Genomic DNA, 24,287 nt, shown 5'->3' on the forward strand with positions numbered 1-24,287 from the left:
CCATGTTTGATTTACAATCACCACACAGAATGACTGAGTTTGCAGCCACTGGCTTACATGCACGCACACGCATGAATATGTGCACTCGCACACACTCATTCTTTGATGAACCTTTTGCAAATACTGTCAATAAGCACTGAAGACAATGTCTCAGAGCACATACCCTTAGAGTCATTTCGCAGGTGGGCTTGAGGTAGGCAAGCAATCCTCTGAACCACAGACTAATTTTAGGCCAAGCTGCTGCTGTTACAGCCCGTGTTGTCAGGCTCAGAGTCTGGGATTTTAACCTCTATTCGACATTGCCCCTGTTTATAGTTTGTAGAGTAAAAATGATGCATACCCTATCTAAAGAGTAAGAAGAAAGGCCCTGGAAGATGGCGCCGCCATTGGCAGGATCAAGGATATCACAGGACAGATTTTCAATGAGAAGGTTTGGGAAGAATTCCAAAATAATGAGTGTCCCGCAGGAACCATTGGCCGCCATTACCACCTCCAAATCTGAGTGTTCCCAGATGAGGGCCTCTTGCCATCAGTACGATGGTGTGGAGCACAGAAGAAGCCTCTGGTTGTTGGGATACACTTCAGCCAGGACAGAATGGGTGGGATGTGAGGGTACCTTAAAGTCTCCAGGCAGCTTCATCTGTTCACCCACGGTGGGAAGTTCCCAGAGGCCTCTCTGAGCCTGTTCTTACTCTAGTCCTTACCTGACCTGAGCCACAGCTCTAGGCGAGCTCCAGACCCAAGGAGAGTTTGCCAGGAGGCCTAGAAGTTGCCCTAAGAGGAAGGACAAATAAAGCACGGGGAACAAAGTTTATACCAAAATGCATGTGTAGCAAGAATGAATACTTTATATCCATCAGTGGTCTAAAACTGGTGACTCAAGGACCTCCATATCTATCTGTCTGGCCAGCCATCTATCAAACCTTACTATGTAGTTTGAATCTCAACTCTCCCCATCCCCAGGGTACCCCTGGCTTGATTATCAGTCTCTGGCTGTAGTTACTGGAAGATAGAGGCCTCTTTAGGAGGCAGGGCCTAGTGGGAGGAGATTAAGAGTGAGGCCCTCAGTCTTGCTTTTTTCTTTTCTTGAGACAGGATCTCACTGTGTAGTCTAGGCTGGTTTCAAACTGGCGTCAGCCACCCTGCCTTAGTTTCTCTAGTGCTGAGATTGCAGGCACATACTACTGTGCCTCATACTGGGTACTGCTCTTGAAAGGGTACCGGGGCCCTGGAATCTTCTCTCCTTTCCTGCTTCCCAGCTGCCAGGAGATGAGGAGTTTTATTCCACTGTGTATCCAACACCATGATGAACCTCACCGTAGATCCAAAAGCAACAGGGCCATGAGCTGAAACCTCCAAATCCAGGAGCCAAAACACAGCCATTCTGACTACAGGTATTCCCTAAAAAGACAGAAAGCTAGCACATGCAGGCCTATGCGAAGAATTACACTTTGTGTATGATATATGTATTAAAAACCCAGTTGGGCAGCTAGACCTGGTGACATGGTCCAATAATCCCTTCTATTTAGGAGGCTAAGGCAGGAGGATAGAAAGTTCCAAACTAGTCTTGGATACAGCATGAGTTCAAATCCAGTCCTGATGTCTTAGAACTAAGAAGGGAACAGGGGATACAGCTCAGTGGTAGGCAAGAATGCTTTCCCCAGAGGCAGAAGACCCCCAGTTCAATTTCCAGTACTAAAAAAGATAAGTAAATAAAATAAGTAAAAAAGGATTATATTCTAGGCTCCAAAGAGTATTGAAAAAAAATCCCAATAAAAACAGAAACCACTAGAAGAGGCCTCGCCCTGCAGCTGCACCCTCTCCTCCCCCTCCTGCTGCAGAGGCACAAGGCGGCCTTGCTTTCCAAAGCTAATTAATCCCTCCATCTGGGCTCTGGACTCCAGCCCCTCTGCTTCCTCAGAGACCTCACTCCGCCCGCCCACCAGTCCCTCTCCTTTATCTTCCCTCGCTTTCCCATCAGGGCTCCGTGTGACCAGGTCCCTCCTGTCTTTAAAGTGTAATTTTTACAAAGTGTGTATATGTCTATAGGTACACATGTGCGTATCAAAATATATGAGCGTATAATTTTAGTTTCGAAATAGACGAAACGTGTTTTCATCATTTATTTCTTTTACAACTACATCAAGAAAACTCTTTTAAACACACCGGTCTCTACTCCTGCCCGAATGCTTTGCTGACCTCTGCTGCCAAGTGTTTGAGAGATTGTTTACATAGGCTGTCTCTGCTTTTTCCTCATCCTTCATCCCACGGGCTCAGAGCCCCTGCTACAGCCTGCTCCTCAGGTTGGAAAGGCTTTTCTGAAACCCATCAACAATCCCCTCCAGCTCCACCTGAAGGTACCTTAAAGCCTAATCCAGGTGCCCAGGGAATACCCCAGGCTTCTGCCAGCCACCCCAGTGTTTCTGCCTCACAGGGTTCACATTTGGTCACCCCTCAGAGTTAGACTGTGACGCTCATACAAGTCAGTGAAGACATATTGCGGAAAAGCATTTGGATTGTGTTAGGCTTCCCCTTCTGCCCAGTATGACCTTGAGTTTGTCCTTGCTATATATAGGTCCTGTGGGGAGATGTGGTACAGCATTCTCAACAGCTCTTGGGCTGCCAGATAAGGAGGTATCTGGTTCTGACCTGCACCGATGGGGCAGGATCCCTGAGGGTGAGCAGGAACCGGCTGCAGCAGGTTTCCTAGTGATTCTTACCTAGGATGGAATAGTGTGTGTGTGTGTGTGTGTGTGTGTGTGTGTGTGTGTGTGTGTGTGTGTGTGTGTGAGAGAGAGAGAGAGAGAGAGAGAGAGAGAGAGAGAGAGAAAGAGAAAGAGAAAGAGAGAGATATGAGAAAGTACATGTGGTCATCCAGGTTTTCCAAAACCATTTCTTGTAGATGCTTTTTATCGGCATATATTTTTGTTAAAGAAACAACAAAAACAGGTATCTGTGGCTGTGTGGGTTTGATTCTGAGTTTTCTTTTCTGTTCCCTTAATCCATGTGTCTGTGTGCTTGAATGTATCAGAGACCGAGACAGAGAGGGCACTGAAACGAAGGATTCTGGTTTAGAAGAAGCACTTGGATTTCAGGGTATAAATTACTTCTCCCAGAATCTGAAGACACTGAGCCTTGCAGAAGAGCCTCCTTATGGGAGGACCCCAGTTCCAAACCTCTTCTGTTGCCTTTGCAGCCCACCCTAAGAGTGGCACAGTGGGAGACCTAGGCTCTGCTTTCCTCCACCAAAAATCAACTGTCAGGGACTCTGACCTGTGTGGTTTCACATTAAACTGTGGCAGTGGGCACACACACACACACACACACACACACACACACACACACACACAAGGATACTACGGCCTACATTTGTAGTGATATAGTTCACTCCAACTGATCTGCTCACGTAGCTCTTCATTAATTCAAAGAAAGTTTTGATTTGTATGTTCAAAAACACATTTTTAAAACTGTATTAACATATATACACAATACATTTTATTACATATTATTTGCTATATGCTTGTTACATAAAGTCCAGACTATCCTGGGAAAGAAAACCAAAACGGCCAACAGGCAATGTGATCAATCATAGTAAGAAACCACACAGTTATCACATTGGTGGGTCCTTCTTGACAGAGCTGAAGTGCCTGAGTATGTACAATGTATGTCAATAATTTATATTATAAAGTTGGCATGCTTTCATCCACAAAGCCTAACCAGGTCTGTTCTTTAACAGTGTAAATACTGTGGATAGTTGCCTATAGCCCAGCTGTTGCTGTGTAAGTGTGTTCAACGCCTGCATGGTGCAACATGAGCCTTCCATATAACAAGGGCTTCCAAGAAGGGCACACACAGTCAGGTGACAAAATAGTTTTCTTGGGCTGGGGAGATGGCTCAGCCCATAAGTGTTTGCCAAGCAATCAAAGAGACCAGATCTTGGATCCCCAAACCTCACGTGAATATCAAGCTGGTATGGTCACCCACCTATAATTTCATCTTCATAGGTCCAGAAAGGGGATCCCTGGAGCAAACTGGCTAGCAAGTTCTGGGCTTGATTGAGAGACCCTGCTTCAAAAAAAAATAGTCACCTGGGAAGATTCCAGGTATCAACCTTGAGTCTCCATGTGCATGTGCACACATGGATGTGTCCCCACACATGCAGAGATGAGTATGGGCACACATAGTACACATGCATATATGTGAGTAGGAGAAAATGTTCACACCTTTCTTTTATTTGCTGAGTTCTAATATGTTGATTCTCTTAAGTTTTCAGTACAAGTAGAATTTTCTAATATAGTGAGTGCCTGTAGATCTTGTACCTGGGTTCAGGATTTATGCTGTGTTTACACCGCACGCCTCACTTACCCATTACCCCCCATTCTAACTGTACCTACACAGTCTAAGCTGCACACATCACAGTTTTGATTCATGGACCAGTCTTTTCCTTCACTGTATTTAGTTTTTAAGATATCTTACTCTTTTTTATATAGAAAACATTTTCTATGTTATTGAGTTTTTTAAAGAGCTCTTTTTAGTTGTCTTACAAAATGTTCAGTGTTCTAGAAGTGTCTGATTATTGTCTTATTGCGATATACTTTGTAATTGTGTACATGTGTGCATGTGTGTGTGTATTCATGTGTTTGTGTGTACATGTATGTGTGAGTGTATGTATGTGTGCGAGTGTGTGCATGTAGTGAATGTATGTGTGTGTATGTGTATGCATGTGTGAATGTGTGCATGTATGTGTGAGCATATGTGACTGTGTGAGTTTGTATGCATGTGTTCGTGGTGTGGGTGTATGTGTGTATGTGTGTGTGAGTGTGTGTCTGTGCATGTGTGTGTGAGTATATATGCATATGTGTGGTGTGTGTGTCTGTTTGTGTGTGTGTGTCTGTGAATGTGTGTGTGTGAATATATATGCATATGTGTGGTGTGTGTGTCTGTTTGTGTGTGTGTGTGTGTGTGTGTGTGTGTGTGTGTGTGTGTGTTGGGATATATTTCCAACAGGCAATCAGGTACCTGGCAGTTTTGTTCTAACCAACACTCTGCTTCAGGCTAAAGAGACGAGACCTCAAGGGCTTTGCTGGCCTTTGTGCATAAGCACACATACATATGACCACCTACTCCCAGGAATACTATGGACATGGCTTTCCAGCTCTTCCACTGAAGGTTTTTCATAGTTGCTGCAGACCTCACATAGCCTTGACATCAAACAATGACTTCTGATTGTTTTGGTCAAACTCCCTTGGGGAGGCTATTTGTACTGGGCAAGCCCACAGGTCAGATTCAGACAGCTTAGTGAGTGGGATCTTCCAGGGAACCAGCACACAAGCCAAGTGATGACCCCTGGGAATTGGGCTTTTAGGGCGCTCCAAGCCCATTCCTCTCCTGCAGAGTCTGGCAAGTTGGTGACCTTCACTAGGGTTATGAGGTTTTTTTTTTTAAAGGTTACTATGGGGGTAGAAACAGGAAGAGAGAAATAAACAAGTTGATACCCCATAGTCTTTTCTTTTCTTACCCAATGTTTTTCTTAGAATAATTACTGCCCAGACTTTTGCAAGCCGGGTTAATTTCCAGGGCTTTGGAAATGCTGGTCGCTACAATTTTTGCTTTCAGAAATCCTTACTCACTGTTTGCTTGGTTTGCTGTTGTTTTCTTATTTCTTCAAATTAGTTGTCAAATAAAGCCAGGAGTTCCCTTCAGTCTCTTTGGAACCTTTTTAAAAATTTTTTTCAAGACAGGGTCTATGCAGCCCTGGCTGTTCTGAACCTTGCTCTGTAGACCAGGCTGGCCTTGAGCTCACAGAGATCCAGTTGCCTCTGTATCTCCTAGTGCTGGGATTAAAAGGTGTGCACTGCTCTGTCTCGATTCTTTGCAGCCTTTTAAGGAGTAAACACTCTCTCTGTTCTTCTTTCGTTTTGACAGTTGCTTGTTGAAGAGAACTGTCACTTCTTGTCTAGTCTCTGGTCTTCACATTGCTTTTCCAATGGTTCCACATAGCCTGTGCTCCTTTTGATTTGTATCCTATTTGTATGAAATAGGCGATTCCACCTGAAGACCTCCCTATGTTCAGGTCTGCTAGGTGAGTGTCCCTTAGAGCTCACATCTGTGGTTCCTACCAAATCAGGCCGGGAAGCTCACTGTGTGTGTCTTCTGTCTTGTGACTGGTAGTTACTGAAGAGCTGTCATAAGGTAACATCATATCTACTTTTCACTTAGCTCACAGGCTTCCTATAAGACGGCACCCACGTCCAATCAGCGTCTGGCTCCCTGCAGTGTGGTTTGTATGGAAAGGCCTGACACATGTGTTAGCCTTTTCTCTGTTTACCAATGTTAGAACGGTAAACTGTTTCCCAGCACCCTCTACATGTGGTGAATGTTTTCCAGCATTATTTAGTCTTGCTGCCTTCAATGTGTTTTGTATGACTAACTTTACTGTAATTATCATTCTTATTAATGTTCAGATTGCCACATTATGCCTACCTGGGGACTCTTTGTGTTAACTCCAAGTCCTTTCAACCCAACTCCAGAGATTGTCTATAAGAGCTTCCTTGAGTTCTCAAAAAGACATTGTTGTGCTGTGAAGGCCTAGTGCTTATTTTCTGATTCAGACTATAATTGATGACAGGCATCCTCACTGCTATTGAGTTAGCTTATGTTAGATTTGTGTGCACTTATACCAATGCATAATGCTGGGCATTAACATAATGTGTGCTAATTTGCATAATGCATATCACATAGCATTGAAATACATACATAAATTTAAATGTTTAATTAGATAACAAAATTCTAAAGCACATTCTGTACTATCAGAATACCTCTTGGATATAATTTATTTCTTTTGTAACTACAGTATTTTAAGTTTTTTCCTCAGAATGTATTTCATATATTCTGAGAATGTTATTATTTTCTTTAATTACATTGTCAAGAATCTACAGGAAAAATTATGGTGATGATGATGTTTGCTTTTTCCCACGGGAGCAACTTTAGTGGCTCATCATTGAGTCTGCCCATGGCTTCTAATGCTCTTCATCAACTTCAAGGATGTTTCTTCTATTCCTGATGTTAATAAGACAGGTATAAGCAATGTATGCTGAATTTTAGGAAGTGGTTTTATCTATAAGTATGATTAAAACCAAGTCTTTGTTCCTTGGGTTTCCAAGTTCATCGGTAAATCTCCCAGTGCTCAATCAGCCATTCACTTGAGGACATCATTTCTTTGTGTTCTTTTGAAAGAGTTCATAACCAATTTGTTCCCTATTATTTAGTGTTTTATCTATACCCTTTATCAAATGGGTTCTAAGCATCAGTTTTCCAGGCTGCCTCTTTTCGGTGAGGGTTTCAGAACACTGAACCTGAACTTGTCCTGACAGCCTATCGTTCTTACTGTGATCTGGAACGGAACAGTTTGCTTAAGGGTTTCCAAACACTCTCACAGCAAAAGTCTTTGGCCCTCACCTTTTTGCTATTAATAGTTATTTCAGCTCTAATCTTCCCAACTTAAAATTAGAATTAATATTTAAATATATATCATACTGTATATTATTTTAAAAGCACATTTTGTTACAGAAACTTCAGAATGTATCCTGTTCTCTGCTCCCTGGTTTTCAGTCTCTCTCTGAGGTGACCATGCCCTCAGTGGGAGCTCCCCTCACGTCTGCAGGGCAGTGGAACTGGAGTGCCTTGCTGTTACTCACTAGTGAGCATCCACCAATCCTCTGTCTCACACTCCTATGTGTACATGTGTACACTCTTTGTCTTCCCGTTCACACACAATATAATGTGCCATATGCATATAAGGTAGTGTCATATGTATTTCTATAACTTATATAATTCTGAAACACATATTTCTAGTATAATATTATGCCATATGTAATATATATATACATATATATATGTATATATATATATGCACATATACCACCATACCTGGCATTTTTATGTGAGTGCTGAGGATTGAACCTAGGTCCTCACACTTGGAAGACAAACATTTTACTATGATTGAGCCACCCCTTAAAATCACCATCACTACCACAGTTTCAGTCATTTTTAAGTGTATCAGGGGAACCATCACCATCACCCAGAGCATCCTATAACTTTTAAAACATGAGTCCTCTACCCACTTAGCAAAAACTCTGTGTTTCCCTCTTCCCCGAACACTGAGTAGCAATGGTCCTACTTTCTGTTTGTGTGAACTGTCTCAATTGTCCTTTAACAATTGATTTCACTTGGTAGACTTTCTTCCTGGTCGATCCATGAGAGCTTGTGTCAAAATGTCCTTTACCTGCAGGTACAACATAGGTGCCATTATGTGGAAGGCCACTTGTCGAGTCCTGTGGACAGTGCTACTGTGAGCGTGGATGTGCAAACACCTGCGTGGGTCCCTGCTCCCAGTCCTCACAGGCATCTACCCAGAAAGCAGAGCCACTGGGCATGTGGTTGTTTATATGAGGAACTGCTGAGGTTTTAACCCATGCTCTCGGGTCTCCAGCACTCACGTTTTCATTATGTTCGCCTTGTGTTTTTTTCTAGAGGAAGAAAATGTGATTGCTGTTCCCTTGGGCAGTCGAAGTGTGAGGATTACTGTGAAAGGACCTGCCCTGCTCTGTAAGTAGAATTTCACCTTAGCATGTTACAAAATTCCCTGACAGCAATGTCAGAAAAACAAATGAAAACCCACTTTCCCTGTTCATGGCAGGCATTTCTGCCCATTATACTCAAACAGTCTAGGAATATACAGTATACTGCAGGAACTGTTTTAAATCCACTTTGAAGAATTGAAATGGAATTTCATCACTTCAACCATCCCTCCCTTTAATCCTCTCCCTCTCCCCTCCACTCATTTTCCTTGACTATTATTATTTGTGTGTGTGTGTGTGTGTGTGTGTGTGTGTGTGTGTGTGTGTGTGCACATGTGTGCATGCGCTATGAATTGATCTGTTCTCATGGTTTAGGGTGAGAAGGATACCAATTTGATCCTAATGTCCTCGTGAAAGGAAAAATGGAGCTCTCTGCTCCCAAACCCCGTGGGAGAGAGACCTCACCCCCTGGTCAGGTGGGTACTCCTGAGGCTGCAGAGCGGAAGAGACCACCAGCACTGCCCACCCCTGCCCACATCCCTGGCCCAAGAGGAAACTGTATAAGGCCTCTGGGTTCCCGTAGAGGAGGGCCCAAGAGCAGCAGGACCGCTGTGTCTGAGACACCGCCAGAACCTGAAGGGATCTACCGGATAAACAGTTCTCTGCACCCAAATCCCATGGGAGGGAGAGCTAAACCTTCAGAGAGGCAGACACGCCTGGGAAACCAGAAGAGACTGCACTCTGCACACATCTCTGACGCCAGAGGAAAACACCAAACGCCATCTGGAACCCTGGTGCACGGAAGCTCCCGGAAAGGGTGGTGCAGATCTTCCTGGTTGCTGCCGCCTCGGAGAGCTCGTAAGCAACACCCCACGAGCAAACTTGAGCCTCGGGACCACAGGTAAGACCAACTTTTCTGCTGCAAGTGACCTGCCTGGTGAACTCCAGACACAGGCCTACAGGAACAGCTGAAGACCTGTAGATAGGAAAAACTACACACCCGAAAGCAGAACACTCTGTCCCCATAACTGGCTGAAAGAAAACAGGAAAACAGGTCTACAGCACTCCTGACACACAGGCTTATAAGACAGTCTAGCCACTGTCAGAAATAGCAGAACAAAGTAACACTAGAGATAATCTGATGGCGAGAGGCAAGCACAGGAACCCAAACAACAGAAACCAAGACTACATGGCATCATCGGAGCCCAATTCTCCCACCAAACCAAACACTGAATATCCAAACACAACAGAAAAGCAAGAGCTAGAGTTAAAATCATATTTGATCATGATGCTGGAGGACTTCAAGAAAGACGTGAAGAACTCCCTTAGAGAAACACAGGAAAACATTAATAAACAAGTAGAAGCCTACAGAGAGGAATTGCAAAAATCCCTGAAAGAATTCCAGGAAAACATAAATAAACAAGTAGAATCCCATAGAGAGGAGTCACAAAAATCCCTGAAAGAATTCCAGGAAAACACAATCAAACAGTTGAAGGAATTAAAAATGGAAATAGAAGCAATCAAGATAGAACACATGGAAACAACCCTGGATATAGAAAACCAAAAGAAGAGACAAGGAGCTGTAGATACGAGCTTCACCAACAGAATACAAGAGATGGAAGAGAGAATCTCAGGAGCAGAAGATTCCATAGAAATCATTGACTCAACTGTCAAAGATAATGTAAAGTGGAAAAAGCTACTGGTCCAAAACATACAGGAAATCCAGGACTCAATGAGAAGATCAAACCTAAGGATAATAGGTATAGAAGAGAGTGAAGACTCCCAGCTCAAAGGACCAGTAAATATCTTCAACAAAATCATAGAAGAAAACTTCCCTAGCCTAAAAAAAGAGATACCCATAGGCATACAAGAAGCCTACAGAACTCCAAATAGATTGGACCAGAAAAGAAACACCTCCCATCACATAATAGTCAAAACACCAAATGCACAAAATAAAGAAAGAATATTAAAAGCAGTAAGGGAAAAAGGTCAAGTAACATATAAAGGCAGACCTATCAGGATCACACCAGACTTTTTGCCAGAAACTATGAAAGCCAGAAGATCCTGGACAGATGTCATACAGACCCTAAGAGAACACAAATGCCAGCCCAGGTTACTGTATCCAGCAAAACTCTCAATTAACATAGATGGAGAAACCAAGATATTCCATGACAAAACCAAATTTACACAATATCTTTCTACAAATCCAGCACTACAAAGGATAATAAATGGTAAAGCCCAACATAAGGAGGCAAGCTATACCCTAGAAGAAGCAAGAAACTAATCGTCTTGGGAATAAAACAAAGAGAAGAAAAGCACACAAACATAACCTCATATCCAAATATGAATATAAAAGGAAGCAATAATCACTATTCCTTAATATCTCTCAACATCAATGGCCTCAACTCCCCAATAAAAAGACATAGATTAACAAACTGGATACCCAACGAGAACCCTGCATTCAGCTGCCTACAGGAAACACACCTCAGAGACAAAGAGAGACACTACCTCAGAGTGAAAGGCTGGAAAACTATGTTCCAAGCAAATGGTCGGAAAAAGCAAGCTGGAGTAGCCATTCTAATATCAAATAAAATCGATTTTCAACTAAAATTCATCAAAAAACATAAAGAAGGACACTTCATATTCATCAAAGGAAAAATCCACCAAGATGAACTCTCAATCCTAAATATCTATGCCCCAAATACGTAAAAGAAACCTTACTAAAGCTCAAAATACACATTGCACCTCAAACAATAAAAGTAGGAGATTTCAACACCCCACTCTCATCAATGGACAGATCATGGAAACAGAAATTAAACAGAGACATAGACAGACTAAGAGAAGTCATGAGCCAAATGGACTTAACAGATATTTATAGAACATTCTATCCTAAAACAAAAGGATATACCTTCTTCTCAGCTCCTCATGGTACTTTCTCCAAAACTGGCCATATAATTGGTCAAAAAACAGGCCTCAACAGGTACAGAAAGATAGAAATAATCCCATGCGTGCTATCAGACCACCACGGCCTAAAACTGGTCTTCAATAACAATAAGGGAAGAATGCCCACATATACGTGGAAATTGAACAATGCTCTACTCAATGATAACCTGGTCAAGGAAGAAATAAAGAAAGAAATTAAAGACTTTTTAGAATTTAATGAAAATGAAGGTACAACATACCCAAACTTATGGGACACAATGAAAGCTGTGCTAAGAGGAAAACTCATAGCGCTGAGTGCCTGCAGAAAGAAACAGGAAAGAGCATATGTCACCAGCTTGACAGCACACCTAAAAGCTCTAGAACAAAAAGAAGCAAATACACCCAGGAGGAGTAGACGGCAGGAAATAATCAAACTCAGAGCTGAAATCAACCAAGTAGAAACAAAAAGGACCATAGAAAGAATCAACAGAACCAAAAGTTGGTTCTTTGAGAAAATCAACAAGATAGATAAACCTTTAGCCAGACTAACGAGAGGACCCAGAGAGTGTGTCCAAATTAACAAAATCAGAAATGAAAAGGGAGACATAACTACAGATTCAGAGGAAATTCAAAAAATCATCAGATCTTACTATGAAAGCCTATATTCAACAAAACTTGAAAATCTGCAGGAAATGGACAATTTCCTAGACAGATACCAGGTACTGAAGTTAAATCAGGAACAGATAAACCAGTTAAACAACCCCATAACTCCTAAGGAAATAGAAGCAGTCATTAAAGGTCTCCCAACCAAAAAGAGCCCAGGTCCAGACGGGTTTAGTGCAGAATTCTATCAAACCTTCTTAGAAGACCTCATTCCAACATTATCCAAACTATTCCACAAAATTGAAACAGATGGAGCCCTACCGAATACCTTCTACGAAGCCACAATTACTCTTATACCTAAACCACACAAAGACACAATAAAGAAAGAGAACTTCAGACCAATTTCCCTTATGAATATCGACGCAAAAATACTCAATAAAATTCTGGCAAACGGAATCCAAGAGCACATCAAAACAATCATCCACCATGATCAAGTAGGCTTCATCCCAGGCATGCAGGGATGGTTTAATATACGGAAATCCATCAACGTGATCCATTATATAAAGAAACTGAAAGAACAAAACCACATGATCATTTCATTAGATGCTGAGAAAGCATTTGACAAAATTCAACACCCCTTCATGATAAAAGTCCTGGAAAGAATAGGAATTCAAGGCCCATTCCTAAACATAGTAAAAGCCATATACAGCAAACCAGTTGCTAACATTAAACTAAATGGAGAGAAACTTGAAGCAATCCCACTAAAATCAGGGACTAGACAAGGCTGCCCACTCTCTCCCTACTTATTCAATATAGTTCTTGAAGTTCTAGCCAGAGCAATCAGACAACAAAAGGAGGTCAAGGGGATACAGATCGGGAAAGAAGAAGTCAAAATATCACTCTTTGCAGATGATATGATAGTATATTTAAGTGATCCCAAAAGTTCCACCAGAGAACTACTAAAGCTGATAAACACCTTCAGCAAAGTGGCTGGGTTAACTCAAAAATTAACTCAAAAAAATCAGTAGCCTTCCTCTACACAAAAGAGAAACAAGCCGAGAAAGAAATTAGGGAAACGACACCCTTCATAATAGACCCAAATAATATAAAGTACCTCGGTGTGACTTTAACCAAGCAAGTAAAAGATCTGTACAATAAGAACTTCAAGACTCTGAAGAAAGAAATTGAAGAAGACCTCAGAAGATGGAAAGATCTCCCATGCTCATGGATTGGCAGGATTAATATAGTAAAAATGGCCATTTTACCAAAAGCGATCTACAGATTCAATGCAATCCCCATCAAAATACCAATCCAATTCTTCAAAGAGTTAGACAGAACAATTTGCAAATTCATCTGGAATAACAAAAAACCCAGGATAGCTAAAACTATCCTCAACAATAAAAGGACTTCAGGGGGAATCACTATCCCTGAACTCAAGCAGTATTACAGAGCAATAGTGATAAAAACTGCATGGTATTGGTACAGAGACAGACAGATAGACCAATGGAACAGAATTGAAGACCCAGAAATGAACCCACACACCTATGGGCACTTGATTTTTGACAAAGGAGCCAAAACCATCCAATGGAAAAAAGATAGCATTTTCAGCAAATGGTGCTGGTTCAACTGGAGGTCAACATGTAGAAGAATGCAGATCGATCCATGCTTATCACCCTGTACAAAGCTTAAGTCCAAGTGGATCAAGGACCTCCACATCAAACCAGACACACTCAAACTAATAGAAGAAAAACTAGGGCAGCATCTCAAACACATGGGCACTGGAAAAAATTTCCTGAACAAAATACCAATGGCTTATGCTCTAAGATCAAGAATCGACAAATGGGATCTCATAAAACTGCAAAGCTTCTGTAAGGCAAAGGACACTGTGGTTAGGACAAAATGGCAACCAACACATTGGGAAAAGATCTTTACCAATCCTACAACAGATAGAGGCCTTATATCCAAAATATACAAAGAATTCAAGAAGTTAGACTGCAGGGAGACAAATAACCCTATTAAAAAATGGGGTTCAGAGCTAAACAAAGAATTCATAGCTGAGGAATGCCGAATGGCCAAGAAACACCTAAAGAAATGTTCAACATCTTTAGTCATAAGGGAAATGCAAATCAAAACAACCCTGATATTTCACCTCACACCAGTGAGAATGGCTAAGATCAAAAACTCAGGTGACAGCAGATGCTGGTGAGGATGTTGGAGAAAGAGGAACACTCCTCCATTGTTGGTGGGATTGCAGACTGGTACAGCCATTCTGGAAATCAGTCTGGAGGTTCCTCAGAAAATTTGACATTGAACTGCCTGAGGATCCAGCTATACCTCTCTTGGGTATATACCCAAAAGATGCCCCAACATATAAAAAAGACACGTGCTCCACTATGTTCATTGCAGCCTTATTTATAATAGCCAGAAGCTGGAAAGAACCCAGATGCCCTTCAACAGAGGAATGGATACAGAAAATGTGGTACATCTACACAATGGAATATTACTCAGGTATCAAAAACAATGACTTTATGAAATTCGTAGGCAAATGGTCGGAACTGGAAAATATCATCCTGAGTGAGGTAACCCAATCACAGAAAAACACACATGGTATGCACTCATTGATACGTGGCTATTAGCCCAAATGCTTGAATTACCCTAGATGCCTAGAACAAATGAAACTCAAGACAGTTGATCAAAATGTGAATGCTTCACTCCTTCTTTAAAACGGGAATAAGAATACCCTTGGCAGGGAATAGAGAGGCAAAGATTAAAACAGTCACAAAAGGAACACCCATTCAGAGCCTGCTCCACATGTGGCCCATACATATACAGCCATCCAATTAGACAAAATGGATGAAGCAAAGAAGTGCAGGCCGACAGGAGCCGGATGTAGATCTCTCCTGAGAGACACAGCCAGAATACAGCAAACACAGAGGCGAATGCCAGCAGCAAACCACTGAACTGAGAATAGGACCCCCGTTGAAGGAATCAGAGAAAGAACTGGAAGAGCTTGAAGGGGCTCGAGACCCCTTATGAACAACAATGCCAAGCAACCAGAGCTTCCAGGGACTAAGCCACTACCCAAAGACTATACATGGACTGACCCTGGACTCTGACCCCATAGGTAGCAATGAATATCCTAGTAAGAGCACCAGTGGAAGGGGAAGCCCTGGGTCCTGCTAAGACTGAACCCCCAGTGAACTAGACTGGTGGGGGGAGGGCGGCAATGGGGGGAGGATAGGGAGGGGAACACCAATAAGAAAGGGGAGGGGGAAGGGGGATGTTTGCCCGGAAACCGGGAAAGGGAATAACACTCGAAATGTATATAAGAAATACTCAAGTTAATAAAAAAAAAAGAAAAGAAAGGAAAAATCAAGTTGTATGTCAAATATCTATACAAGGAGTCAAGGAGATGTCAGAAGTTTGGGACTAAAAGAAGAACAAATTAAATATAGACCTACGAATGACCTTCGACCCGGAAGTACAGGCTTTGGTGCTGATTTATCATGGTTTCCAGCCCAGATGTCAGTGAGGCTAGTGAAGGCTTTGTGAGCTGCAGAGAGTGTCTATGGAAGTGCAGTGGAGCTGTTTCTTCAGTGAGGTCAGATGACGTCTCTTACCTTAGAGTTGTTGCTTAGGGTGGAAGCTGGAAGTGACATGGTTTTCCTGCTCTCTGCCAAGGTATCCTTGTAGCTTCAAGCAACACTCCCTTAGTTGTATACAGAAGACAGTGGGTCTCAGACAGACCAGACTGGGCTGTGAGTTTGAAGAAGCTTATGGGATTTAGGGGATTATTTTTATTGTTTTAAATTCTGTGTCTGTGTAGGTGCATACCAGTGCAGGAGTCTATGGGGGCCAGCAACATCCAAACCCCTGGAGCAGGACTCGTAGGCAGTGGTGAGCTGCCCAACAGAGCTTCTGGTTATGAAACTCAGATCCTTAGCAAGAGCAGTACGGTCTCTTAACCACCGAGCCATTTCTTTACCCTGATTGGTTGAATTTGGTTAGGTCTGCACATCCAGAACAATACACACTACCAAGAAGCCACACAGAGTGAAGGTGGCTGAGTCAAATATATGCAGCTGACTTTTTTCTAGGCCACTACCACAGATTTCTTTTTTAAAACCATAAGAATTTCTCGGGGCCAGTAGTGTCTCACATTTCTGGTAATGTGTGTATGGGTGTGTGCGTGTGTGCATGTGTGTGTATGAATACATGTGTATGTATATGTTTGTATGTATGTGTATACATGTATATGTGTATATGATTGTATATATGTATGTGTGTATGGGTGTGTATGTATATGTTTGTTTGTGTATATGTATATACTTGTTTGTATATATGTATATGTATGTATGTGTATATGAGTATGTGTATATGTGTGCATGTGTATGTGTATATGCACATATATGTATGTGTGTTTGCATGTGTGTGTATTGTATGTTTCAATGTGTGTATATGTAATGTGTGTATGTGTATGTATGTGTGCATGTGTATGTGTGTATGTGTGTATACATGTGTATATGTGTGTGTTTGTATGTGTGTGTCTTTGTGTATATATGTGTGCATGCACACATGTAGGCAGGAGTGGAAGTGCCTGTTGAAGCCAGAGGTGGATATCAGGTGTCTTCCTTAATCACTCTGCACCTTATTCTTTGAGACCTGAAGTGCACCAGGCTGCCTGATTGGCCAGCAGGCCCCACAGACCTGCCTCTCTGGATCCTCAGTGCTGGGATTGCAATCGCTTGCTACTGCATCTGCATTGTTTTTAGTTTTTTCTATGGGATCTGACTCGGGTCCTTATGCTTGAGTAGCAGGCAGCTTGCTGACTGAGCCATCACGCCATCCTTAACTTTGGAGGGGGGGAAATTCTTTACCCTTTACGATTTGCACTAATGACACACACTTTCTTGGAAATGCAGTATCAAACGTTTGGAGATGTGCTTTCTGAATGGTTTGAAACTCTTTAGCACTCTGTGGTCAGTCCTTCCTCCTTGTAAATTCAAATGTAACACCTAGAAACTAGCAAAACTCATCCTTATTAAATTCCATGACTCATCTCAGTAATAAAATTGTGAGATATCATTTGAACTAGAAAGTATAAAAGCACCAGGCATGGTGATACATGCCTGTAACCCCTAATCACCTAGGAGCTGGAGTCAGGAGGGGGGGAGTGTTCAAGCCAGCCTTGACTTCACTGCAGATTCCAGGCCAGTTGGACCATGTAAGGCTCTATTCAAAAAAAAAATCACCCCATTTCACATATAGTTACATCAATAAATAACAAATCGGGAAAGTGCTAAAACTTCACAGCAACTCTAGCCTTCAAATGAAAATAGCAGAGAAATCTATCAATAGTTGAACTAATAATAGCAGGAACTAATCAGGATGTGTGGAACATTATTCGCTGATAAAAAGGGAAGACATTCTGAGGCATGCTGCATGGTGGATGGTCCTTGAAAATATTGACCCAGTGAAAGCTGCCAGCTACCAAAAGCCCCATGTCATCTGATCCGTCAGACGGAATACCTAGACAAAGACAGCTACAGAGATGGAAACTAGATGGGCTATGTCCTGGCTCGGTGTGTTAGATGGGGTAGCAGAAAGTGTTGCAGTCTTAGCCTGTGGTAAAAACGCTGAGGGTGTTAAAATAGTGTATTTTGTATAGGTGATTGGGGGCTGGAAATGAGCTCAATAGCATGAGCTCTTGGGTTCAATACCCAGAACTGAAGAGGTGGGCAAACAGACCACAAAGAAAGCAAGAAACTGGGTGGGTTCTAGGACATGCTAGTTAGGTATCAACAGTTGTTTATTAGTTATTTATGTAAAGTGTGTGATTTGGGGGATTTCTTGAGACAGAATCTCACGTGGCCCAGACTGGCCTGGCACAATTGGTTTAATGTGTTGCCCTAATGACACTGAAGGCTGAAGTTCAGTTTTGGAAGGTGGTAGTGTTGCTTTGAGAGAAGGTCTTGCTCTGTGGTCCAGGAACTCATCCTGTACCCTAGGCTAGCTTTGAACTTGTGCTAAACTGCCTGCCTCAGTCTCCTGAAGCCTTGGTTTGCCAGTGTGAGCTACCATGTTCAGCTTTAAGGGACATTTTCAGTCATAAAAACAGAATACACAAGCAGTAAACAGAATAAGTTCAGGCGAATGCCCCGGGGAGGCCTCATTTTCAGTAGCCTGTGCTGGTGGATGAAGCATGGCTTTGTATTAGAGACTGGCACTCTCTGCGGTTCAGAGTTCAGAAGTTCTCCCACTTCTCCAAGTGACAGATCTATTGCTTGGAGTTTTCCTCTTCTGGACAGCCCCACAGGCAGCTCTGGAAGTCTTTCTGAAAACCACCCTTCTCCACTGGCTGACTGGCAAAGGATTTAGTTTACAAGTCTGAATTTCACAGTACAGAACGGGTTTTGTTTTCTTGTTTTATATAACTGGGTTTTTTTTATAAAAAGCTATATTTCTGAGATCAAGCTTATTTTCAGTATTAAATCACCCTTTAAAAGTCCACATTAGCTGTAACCTTCCAAGTGGCTGCAGAATTGAAAACTGAGAATGCTTGGTACCATTAATTTCAAGTCCCTTTGTTGTGGGATGGAATTTAATTATAGAATGTCCATCTTACAATCTGCTATTTAAAGCCTGAATTTCTAGCATGTTCTAATCCTAGCCACATTACTGTAGGGAACACGCAGCTCTAGATTTTCCAGTCATGTGTTCCTCCCCAAATGGAAGCAGTAAGAAAGTCTCTGCAAAGGCAACGTCATTGTTTTTGTAATTATAGCAAATGTAATTATAGCAAAGCTAAGGCTTTAACTATGTCTGGCTCAGCTGGTGAAGTGACTTAGCAGCTAATGGCACTTGCTGCCAAGTCTGGCTACCTGAGTTCAAGCCTCAGGAGCTATGTGATAAACAAAAGAACCACCAGTAGTGTGGCGGCACACACACACACACACACACACACACACACACACACACACACACACATCCATAAATAAGTAAATGTAATTTAAAAAATAATAAGCCTGGAAAGATGGCTCAATGTTCAAGAGTGCTGGCTGCTTTTGCAGGGGGAAGTTTGGTTCCCCGCACCCACATAGTGGCTCACATAGCATCTGTCCAGCTCCGGGATATATATCCAATGCTGTCTTCTTGTCACTGTGGGTACTGCATTCATGTGGTGGACACACACACACACACACACACACACACACACACACACACACTTTTAAAAGAATCTTTAAAATTCAAAGTAATAATAAACCAAATGCTCTAATAACTATAATCCAAAAGGTCAATATGTCACAGGCTGGAACCTCCACCAACTGCAAGAATACAATTTTCTCCCCAGTTCTGTCTTCTGAGCATGACGGGAACTATGGCTCTATACATAATGACCGAAGGAAAGCAATGCTGAGCAGGACAGGTACACTCTGCAGACATGCATTTGCTGTGGGCCCAAGTCTGGGGTTGAAGGGCTAGCTGTATGCCCTCACTCACAGCCACCTAAGAATGCCTTCCTAACCTCCACAGCCAAGACCAGTGGTTCTCAACCTTCCAATGCTGTGACCTTTTGATACAGTTTCCCATGCTGTAGTGACCCCCACCCTCCCAACCATAACACTTTTTCATTGCTATTTTATAACTAATCGTGTTAGGAAGTCTTTTACACTGTTATTAATCATAATGTAAATAAATATCTGTGTTTTCTGGTGCTTTTGGGTGAGCCCTGTGAAAAGGTTGTTTGATCCCCAAAGGGGTCACAACACCGAGATTGAGAAACACTGGTCTAAACAAATCTCTTGTTCACCTGGTTTTGCCTGTTTCCAAAGATGCCACAGTGTAAGTCCTTTAGTTAGAGACAGCTAGAAGCATTCATTATTTTTGAAGCCGTCATTATTTTTCTTAAGTACATATTAAGATGTTTGAAGTTGTCCTTTCAGGGGCTGGAAAGACGGGCCAACAGTTACTCTTTCAGAAGACCTGGCTTCAGTTCTGCACCCTCGTTGCAGCTCACACTCTCCTGTAACTCCAGTTCCAAGGGAGCTAATGTTCTCAGACTTTCATGGGCTTCTGCATGCACATGGTACATGTATGATTGTGCTGGCTCACATGCAGAAACATAAATATAAATTAAATATATTAAAAGTGTATAATTATAAAATAAGTTGCAAAGATTTGGACATAGAAGAAGGCATTGGCTCCTGATGGTGCTTTCTACCATGTGAAGCTGCTGGTCTACTCGCTCACGTCTCTATTTCTTACTAGGGAGGCTGGAGGGGAGAAGTTACTTTGGCAGTGGACAATAGAACTCAGAGGTATATTTGCTTCCTTAATAGTGGTGGGATGATCAGAGACTCCTGGCGTCTCCCACCTGCTTTAGATGCCACAGAGGGCTCTATGGGAACTCAGAACTACAGCATTCACTTCTGTAGGTCTCCCAAATCAAACTAATGGAAATAAACGCTACCCTGTGATTTAGTGGATGGATGTCATGGCAACTGGTTTTCCTTTGCTCCCAGATCACCTCTCCAGATTCCCACACGCTCCTTGCTGAGTTCCTGGGAAGTGTGGAAAGCTGTTCTTCAGCACTGTGGCAAAGCAGCAGTTGCTCTAACGCAGCACACATCTTTGGATCAGTTCCTGGTTTGGCTATGGGGCCGTATATTCACAGCCCATGGACAAGATGAGAGAAGGCTGCATAGGGAGTCTCTGTGCTTGTTTGTGTGAATTTATACCTACTTAAAAAGAATATTTTAAAGCAAAATTGAGATCCTTCTGAATGGGTAGTAAGAATAGGTAGCTTCCCTCACTCCATGATATGGGCATAAAAGAGATCATGAAAAAGCACAAAGTGAGAAAAGATTCCTCTTTATTCTGTGGTGGAAATGGTTCTGAGAACTCGGGTAGGTATGGGCCCAAAAGCCCTTGTCAGCACCTCAAAGTCTCACATGGCTGTTCTTCCAATATCAAACAGTGTCCATCCACCGAGGAGACAGAGCCGTATTGGTTGATCATACCTGCCTGGTGTTGCACTTAGCAATCGTGTCATTTAAAAATCAAATGCCTTTAGGATGGTTCTCATATTGACATCTTATTTTCAAATTTTCAGTCATTGAGTCAAAAACACTTCAAGGAAGCAGAGGAGAACACAGCTTCAACAGCCCTGGGGTTTTTGTTGTGGAAAACACGACGATTGAGTTTCAGAAAGGTGCCGACAGACAAACCTTCAAGATTGCGGGACCCCTGATGGCTGACTTCATCTTCAAGGTAGACAGACCGTCTTCAGAGACTCCTGGTTAAGCACCGCAAGGGAAGCACAGTGGGCGTATCCATTTGACCAGCCCATCCCCAAGAACTCTTCCCCTCTCACGAATAGAGACTCTAGGAATTAAGAATCAATCTTTGTTCTTCCAGGGGAGATAATTTCCTATTCGTCACCCCCATGTGTCATGCTCAGTTTAAGTCCATGTGGATTTTGACAGAGATGGGTACTAGCTAAGCATGTCATCCTGGGGAAGAAAAGGAGAGGACAGAGGGTTATTCTTTGGCTTCCTTGACAGGGGCTGTTCCTTCCATCCTCAGCCCTGCAAGGCTGTTGTAACGCAGCAGTTGATTCAAGATCAGGATCACGGGTGATGAGGAACCCTGCACTAGCATCCTCTCAGATTGTGTCTTCCCAGAGCTGCGAGCCCACTTCTCTCTCTAGGTAGAGTTGAGCCATCTTCCCTTGTGCAAAGGACCAAAGTATAGAGATCAATCTATTGCCAAAGCAATGCAAGTTAAAAGCAACCTGGTGTAGCTACAGAAGAAAATGAACAAGGAATGAAAAAAACAATTATTCAGTGAGCAGTGCTTTCCTCCATTTCTAGAGAAATCATTCAAAATGTAGCAGAAGAATGAAAACTGCCTTAATGGTCAATTATACCTTTATGAAGGAAAATGATGTTCATTACTTTTCTGGTTGCTATAGCAACGAAATCCTGGACACAAAGAAATGAAAGGGAGGGGAGAAGGAGGGCTTTACTTTGACTCACAGATGGAGGGTATAGCCTGTCGTGGTGGGTGAGTCATGGTGGGAGCATGCCGTCAGGAAGTAGAGAGAGAGAGAGTCAGGACCCACATCCAAATGGGCCTTCCTGTCTCAGCCTATTCTAGAAACTCCTTTACAAACACATCAGAGGGTTGCCTCCCAGATGATTTTTAGATCCTTACGATATTAAGCATCACAAAAGACCCCTGAAATCTTTTTATAAACTTTATGTTTAACATTGTAACTTGACAAAGAATGTTCTATTGAGACATTGGTTGTCCTTGCCTCCAGAGAGACATGGAGTGCTTTGACTAGATTGGAGAACTCATCTGAATCTCTCGGGTCCCACTTCAGCCTGCAGTGTGACAAGCCAAAGGTTTTAAATAGTGTGTGATTGGTTTGTGCTAATTGACAGACTCTAGAGTCACCTGGAGGTGGGCTCCTGGGCTTGCCTGTGTGAGATTACGTGGGTTATATTAGCTGAGGTGGGAAGACTGACCTGTCTACAGTAGGTGGGGGGATTCTTTGCCTGGGGTCCTGGACTGTATGCTGAGTGGAGTGAGCTGAGAGGTCAGAAGCATTCCTTCACCCCTTGCTTCCTGGCTGTGAATGTGATGTGCCAAGCTTCTTGAAGCTGCAGCCTCCTTGTCTTGCCCATTGTGACAGATACGACAGGTACAGTAAGCAGGAGCAGAAAGTAATATACAGTGATCGGTGCTGGAAAATGAAGAGACTTTTTAAAGTATAAAAATACTAGTTGATTTTTTTTTCTGCTGTAAAAGTGAAAGAGATTCGGCCAAGTAGCTGGCCTGTTCTATGCCAAGGAGGTTTACGTCGCTCTCTGGTTTGCCATGGCCCACACTTCTCCAGTTGCCTCCCTCATGTTGCATTAAAGGCACAGGCATCTTCTGCCATTCAGTTTGTTCCCAGTGTCTGTCATCTGACTGGCTTTCATAGGAGTCGTGTGTGGGATCCAGAAAGAAACATACTCATCTCTTTGGTCTTTTATTATAGCATGAATTCTTTTTTTTTATTAACTTGAGTATTTCTTATTTACATTTCGAATGTTATTCCCTTTCCCAGTTTCCAGGACAACATCCCCCTAACCCCTCCCCCTCCCTTTCTATATGGGTGTTCCCCTCCCTACCCTCCCCCTGTTACTGTCCTCCCCCCAACAATCACTTTCACTGGGGGTTCAGTCTTAGCAGGACCAAGGGCTTCCCCTTCCACTGGTATACCATGAATTCTATACTTCCTCTGCAGTGTTCCTGCGTGATTCTCCCTCACACACATAGACATAGTATTTCTTCCTTTTAATTGCTAAGAGTATCTGTAATCTCCTTAAGTCAATATAGAGGACCCCGACTGGGTAAGAGACAGCGATTGCCTGGATACGACACCTATGAAGATTAGTATTTCAAGATAGTGTTACAGTGTCTGCATTAATAGAACTTGAGATCCTGTCGATTCTTTGCACAAAATTGTACATACTCATAAGCTTTAGATCTCTCTGTATGTGGGTGCATGTGTGTGCTTGTGCACGTGGAAGCCAGAAGTCCATGTCAGCCATTGCTCCTTGGGAGCTGTCTAGTTTATGTTTGAAAGACAGTCTCTCATTGAAACCCATGACTCATTGATTAGGCTAGGCCAACTGTCCTGTGAACCCAGAGATTCCCCTGTCTTGTCTCTCAGGGCTGGAATCACAAGTGTGTGCCACTATCCCCAGCTTTTGTTTTAAATTCAGTCGCTGGATAGCAAACTCAGGTCTATACGTGGCAGGCACTCTATCAACTGAGCTGCTTTCTGGCCAGCAAACCAGTTCTGTGAGTTTTCTATATATGCACGCATAGTTGTATACCCTGTGTGTGTGTGTGTGTGTGTGTGTGTGTGTGTGTGTGTGTGTGTAGGAGACATGCGTTTTTGGGAAAGTACCCTTAAGTTCATTTATAATACAAGATTCTTAAAATAATTTTAACACTATGTATTCACGTATCAATTGCACAAATAAAGATTATTTCAAACCTCATTACCCAAACATGCACTCACCTCTTAGGAAGCTGTGATTTGACAACGTGCCCTCTGCACTCTGATTTAGCAATCCCTTTGTCCTCTGTCAGAATCCTCACTCCCTCAGACTGAATAAACAGCCT

General features: G+C 42.6%; 1 protein-coding gene across 4 annotated transcripts in view; it reads left to right on the forward strand.

The window, feature by feature from the left end:
* Window positions 1-24,287, forward strand: part of Adamtsl3 (ADAMTS-like 3) — a 321,025-nt gene that overhangs the window by 160,034 nt on the left and 136,704 nt on the right. For all 4 annotated transcript variants that reach the window (NM_001107533.2, XM_087558105.1, XM_087558126.1 and 1 more), the window contains 2 exon segments: window positions 8,533-8,607; window positions 21,217-21,374. In NM_001107533.2, the coding sequence (NP_001101003.2) occupies window positions 8,533-8,607; window positions 21,217-21,374 (233 nt within the window).

This window comes from Rattus norvegicus, chromosome 1 (genome assembly GCF_021556685.1).
Source record: "Rattus norvegicus strain SHRSP/BbbUtx chromosome 1, alternate assembly SHRSP_T2T, whole genome shotgun sequence".
In the NCBI taxonomy this organism is placed as follows: Eukaryota; Metazoa; Chordata; class Mammalia; order Rodentia; family Muridae; genus Rattus; species Rattus norvegicus.